This window comes from Neopelma chrysocephalum, unplaced genomic scaffold, assembly GCF_003984885.1.
Source record: "Neopelma chrysocephalum unplaced genomic scaffold, ASM398488v2 Primary Assembly neopelma1_59, whole genome shotgun sequence".
Lineage (NCBI taxonomy): Eukaryota > Metazoa > Chordata > Aves > Passeriformes > Pipridae > Neopelma > Neopelma chrysocephalum.
Window position 1 is genome coordinate 11,702,887 of NW_020897714.1, and position 6,000 is coordinate 11,708,886.

At 36.1% G+C, this 6,000-nt stretch overlaps 1 protein-coding gene across 2 annotated transcripts in view; it reads right to left on the reverse strand.

Moving 5' to 3' along the window:
- The window catches only part of EEA1 (early endosome antigen 1), a 69,409-nt gene that overhangs the window by 22,624 nt on the left and 40,785 nt on the right, over nt 1-6,000 (reverse strand). For both annotated transcript variants that reach the window (XM_027679867.1, XM_027679866.1), the window contains 5 exons: nt 3,923-4,072; nt 2,795-2,914; nt 2,361-2,564; nt 1,574-1,774; nt 110-223 (listed from right to left, as the gene is read on the reverse strand). In XM_027679867.1, the coding sequence (XP_027535668.1) occupies nt 110-223; nt 1,574-1,774; nt 2,361-2,564; nt 2,795-2,914; nt 3,923-4,072 (789 nt within the window). The remainder of the gene's footprint in view (nt 1-109; nt 224-1,573; nt 1,775-2,360; nt 2,565-2,794; nt 2,915-3,922; nt 4,073-6,000) is intronic.

The following is a 6,000-nucleotide window of genomic DNA, read 5'->3' on the forward strand; positions in this document are numbered from 1 at the left end:
TTCACATTTCCAAATGCATATTCACGTTTATTTAGTTTGTAAACAGACTATTCTTAAGTTTTTAAGCAGTTTTTTAGGTAACATAGAAACTTTATATGTTGCTTATAACCTGTTGCTTATCTTGCAGTGCATGCTGAGCTGTGTCCAGATGGTTCTGGAGATCCGCTCTTTGAGCAGCTTTTGATGCTTCTGCTGAAAGTAGCAATTCGGTCTTTGCTTTTACCTGAAAGACAAATTGTATTTCACTAAAACATCTTTTTTACCATAGCTCATTGTAATTTTTTTACAGTCATCAGTAAGTTTAATAATAAAATCAGCAGTTTTCATGTGTTAAGTGTTAAGTGTTAAAAAAAGGAAGAAATATTTTAGAAATTTAGATAAGTATCAGGATTTTAAATCACAGTGAGTTCTTACTTTGATCCAAAAAAAAAACAGACAAAGAAAAAAAAGAACAAAACAAAACACAGCAGTTCCACTTATGTACAATTCTAGGAAAATATTTTTCCCACTAACAAGGAACAATGTGATTTACATACTGTATTCACACCCACGCATATCTTGATAACCTCCAACTACATGCATATTTAAGGCCCCCCAGAAGTTTTAAAAGGAAAAAGAATAAATAACAACTAAAATGTGCTTCCATGTGCATAGTATCTCTCTGTTCCTACCTGTCTGTTAGGGAGCAACCTTTCTCTTTTCAAAACACCAGCAAACAGAATTTAGAAGGTGGGTATCAATGGTGTTGGCGTAGTGTGGCAATATTCAGGGTCACCTGCAATTGTGATTTACTGTTTTTCTCCCTAATATAAATGCTACATCTCTGAAGACTGTAAGAAAGCTCACATTGCCTTAAAAAGAGTTGCAATGGTCCACAGATAATTCAGTTCTAGCTCTAATGTGAATGTAATGAAAAAACAATTCAGATAGCGTACTGAAGCCCATCAGAACATCACAAAGCTTCATCAGAAGTTTCTAGGTCTGTTCAGAAACTGAGTAACACTGTAGTATATCAATCCAACAACAACAGTAGCTGCTCCAGGTGTACTGATGCAAGAACTTCTGATCAAACCTTATTTATCCTTTAAATAGCTGAACATAATTAGCAGCTTGTAGCTTAAACAGCACTTAGTAGTAGAAGAGTCGATGTTGAGTCCATAATGGGGAGTTTCCTTATTTAGTAAATTAAACTGGCAACAAGGTGGCCCACAATTTTTGTTTTGTTTTTGACAAAAGACATCAGCATAGGAAATTTTAGGCAATCCCAAGATCTCAGTGACTTGACAGATTTTTCACTTTAGTGCACAGAATCCAGGACTGGTAAGAGCAGGGTTTTGAACAGCCAAACATTACAAATACAAGTGATGCTTGAGGAAAGATTTTTTCCCAACTCAATTATGAAATTTTATGATTCTACTTTCATTTTCCTTCAATTTTATCTACCTTATTCTACTTCATTTATCTCTTAATAGAAAAATGCAATTTTTCCCAAATGGCTTTGTACATTCTCTGGAGAGAATACAGATATCACAACCAGGATTTTATATCACCAGAAAATAGAGAGTTCCATTACCTGCACATCAAGTTGTGACACTTTCTCTCTACTCTCATTTAGCTGACTGGTTAGTTCACTGATGTTTGTTTCCAGAGAAAGCACACGATCTTGAGCAGCTCTTAGGTGTGCCTTTTGTTCCTGCACTTGTTCATGCAAATTCTCTTGGGCTTGTTTATGACTTTCCGATTGATTCTTCAGCTTCTCTGTCAGCTGAGTTACCTGCAGTGAAAAAAAATGTGAGAAGGCTGGAACAGTATGTCCAAAGAAGTAAAAAATTAATTTTAGTCCATCTTATTATGGCTCTGGAGACTCAATGCTATCACATTTCTTTTCCTGAACTATTACAGAAAAGCTATATTAGAGTTTAAATAGGTTACCAGCTGAAAATAGAAGCAAAAGGGAATTGTCGATTTGGCCTTACTGCAACAAAAACAAGATACTAAGGAGACAACAGATGCAAGCTAAACTGAATTTTGGTGTTGAACGCAGGAACTAAACCTCTTTTTAAAATAAGTGAAACAAACTTATGTGTATATATATATATCCAATAACTTCTGTATATACATTGCATATTACTAGCATATGTACATAGTAAACATCTAGGAATTCCTTTCCCTATGTTGATAGCAAGGAAGTCACCAAAACACAAGTCCTGTGAAATTTACAGTAAGATCTTTAAAGTAAGTATTAAAGAAGCAGAACAGTATAGAAAAGATTAGTGTCATATCTGATGACATAGGGAAAAAAAGGAAATAAGACTCAATAATGAGAATGAAAGAAAAGAAACAGATCTTGAAGTTCTTACCTGTATTTGCAACGCATGGTTTTTCTCTTGTAGCTGGTTAAGAACTGCAGTTTCTCCTTCACCAGCTTGAATTTTTGCATATAAGTCCTCTCTTTCCTTTTCTAGCAGAGAGATGTTTTCCTTGCTTTTTTGAAGCAAAGCCTCAAGATTTTGAATTTTTTGGTCCTTATCTCCAATTTGTCGTAGTACTTGCTCCAGATCATTCTAGAAAATCATGTAATAACCTCCTTAATTATAAGGACCTTAAAAGTTAGTTCTAATGCATAAAATGTTGGCTAAATTTATTAAACACTTTCTGTATGTTCTGTTCTAAATTTATAAGTTAAATTATTGAAACTAGCATAATTCATGCAAATCACATTTACAGAGAAAAAGCATTTAGAATAATGAAATCCTGAAATACACTTTCACATGAGGATACATAATTATGTTACCTGGGCTTCTCGTAGTTTTGCTGTTGTATTTTGCTGAAGTGTCTGCTGTTCCTGGTGCTGTTGTTTTGCCTTATCTAATTGATGTTGCAATTCTGTGGAATTTGCTGCTTTTTCCTTTAGCTAAAAAAAACCAAAACCAAATACCAAACAAACCAGACTAATGAGTGGAAAAAGCACCATTCAGTATGCCAGTATTACTCAATGTTCATTCTAATTCTAGAAGATTTTAGTGTAAACATGGATATTTGAAAATATGTATAAAAATAATCTGTAATGCTAGTTAAACAATCAAAATCTAATCAAAGTGCTCATTACTATTAATAGGTGAGATTCTATATCACAAGCAAGAACTATAAAACAACTATCAGATGTAATTTAGCTCCCATAAAATCTAAAACATAAGAAATTTTTAGTATGTTTTTTCCACTAGTTGTTAAGATGTAACATGACTGATAATATAGATACCTGTAAAACAACATTATTATTACTATTATTTACAGTTTTAGTAGCAACTTCAGTTTAGCAGTCTCTCCACTTCTACACTAGTCAAGGCTTTGCAAATTAGCAACAAAAAAGCTTTAAAGCTTTGAAAACACACCATTCAGATATTTGGCCAATCCCCATACAGCCAGCAGAAAATCAGCAACATATACAAGATACTCATTAAAACAAATAAAAATTAATAAAACAAGTATTTTCTGCCCATCCACTCCACATAGATTATTAACTATCAATGACCTGCAGTGCCATGTTCAGTTTTTTTCATGTAGGGCTTTATCACACAAAAATATGTACACACAGCGCTACCCATAGGGGCTTAGGTGCACCTAAGTATTTTTTTCACAACATCCGTAGACAAAGCCCAGGAGTGCAAAGTGCACAACTTTTGTTCTTTTGTTAAGCACCACAAACACATATGCATCTGATGAGCATTTAGCCTTACAAAAATCTGTAAAGACAAGCGGCATTTAAGCATGTTTTGATAATTTTACCACAAGACTTTGGCAGATTTAGTCAAATGAAATTCCCACAAGGACAAACTTTATAAACTGCAACATCACCACAACTGTGTGTACAGACATACTACCAGAACCAGAACAAATATAGAATCTGCATAAAAAACCTTACCTGCTCTTCAGCACGAGAAAGTTTTAATTGTAGATCAGCCACCTGCTGCTCTTTGTCCATCAGTTTCTCACTGGACAGCTGCCTCTGCTCCTTGAGCCGCCCATGCGCTTCCCCTAACTGGCGTTCTGTTTCCAGAAGTTTACTGTGCAACTGCAAAAAAGAGTCATCCACTTTTCCAATCATTCTTTAGACAACACTGATGTATTTTAGACTCATTTTGTGCAATTTTTACCAAAGTTTTCATAACCCAGAGTAAAACAAGAGCTCCTGAACTCATGTATGAACTTCATACACCTCAGATACCCAAATCATGTTAAGAAACAGCATCAGCTGCACAAGCATGAACAAATACTCAAAGAAGTGGGTTGGAAGGACCCAGAAACATCCTCATTTATCTATAGAAGCCCTTCAAAAGGAGTTACAGAGACTTAACAGAAACACAAAGAGGGCCATCCTTCAAAGGGATAAGGACTATCATGAAAAATTGTGATGCTTAGAGCCATCTCAGCTTATCCAGCTCACACACTCACTCTTGTAGATCCAGTGGTTGAAGCACCACGCCTTTACTTGCTCCACTGCCTCCCACAATATACTGTTCTGCTAGAACAGTAAGAGTGTAATTTTTAGCTTGACCTGGCTACATCAATGGCATTCATTCTCTGCAGAGAAGAGATACACAAACCCTCAATGTAGGGTACACAGTAACTGATGGCTTACAGTCCAGTAAATTCCAGCAGCAAAAAGTAGAGGCATGTGCTCTTCCAGCTGCACCTAAACCTGTCTTATGATTTTTTCAGTCATCAAAAAGCAGTACTGCAGCATCTTTAAAGTGCAAGGATGGCCTTTTACAATTCACTGTTCTAAAAAGCTCTCTTTATAAAATCAGCTTATTCTACTTGAAACTGCCACTATAGGTCCTCAGTTACCTCCTGCCTATTTCTACAAGAACACATTCATGGACACACAAATGACCTTTTAACTCAATGTAAAACCAGAGAATGGATCAGACCTTGCAGCACAGCAAGAACTTTCCACATGTATTAGTATGAATGAAGGTTGCTTCCCCTATGAATTTAGGTCTAAGCCCCTCAAACCGTTCACCTTCTCCAGGTCCTCCCTTCAATATCCCTACACCTTCCTCATGCTTTCCTCAAATCCCTACTAATATCAAAGCAAAAGGCAGTCCAATTTTACTGATCACTGTAAGCAACCACTTTCTGACCAGCTGACTGCCTAAAAGAGCAGAAAAAGGAACAGTGGTTGTGGTACCATTGTATCTTCCACCCATGCATTAAGGGGGGTGAGGCATGAACATAAGCCTCTCTCCTGCTGTCTGTTTCCACAAGAATTTAACACTGAAAGACCTAATGTTGAAGTTCTTTGGGTCATCTGTCAAAATTTGGCTCAAGTTATCAAATAATGTAAAAGTTAAAGGGTATGGAGACAGGGAAATAAATGTGTCCATGACTTATTTTCTTAGAAAATTAAGCTAAATTATTTATCTGCCCACAGCCACAAAAACTGTGAGTGAAAAGCTGTTTGACATGTGGGCAAGATGCTGATTGTTAACTGTGACTGCACAGTAAAGAAAGATGTAGGAGAAGAAGGACAGGGTAAGAAAAGGGACCGTAATCTCTCCTCCAGTAATCAAGAACATTTGTCTTTTTTTGCAGGAATCACTAAATTATAAATACTTCCTCCTCACTAAAAATACAAACAAGAGCTTGAGGTAAAAAAAATCTATTGAAGAAAGGGTGCAACACAATAACTACTGTAACTATTCATGGCTATGTTAATACTAGGAGAAAATACTTGGAAAGGGGGAAATCAGCAAACAGTATTTTACACAAGTTTCTTTTATTATAGGAATGGGTAAGTATTTTTGAAGAACTTTAAGATTAAGTAAACAGAATGTTATAGGTTATAATTTGAGAGAGAAATTTTTCCTTCCCTGCTTCCCTGTAAGAGAAACGGGAGCACCAAGCAGGGAAGGGAGAAGGGAAGAGGCAATTAGCCTCACAAAGGATTTAGCCAGCCTGGCTACATTCCTGGCTAATGGCCGATTGGGAGGCTGGCTC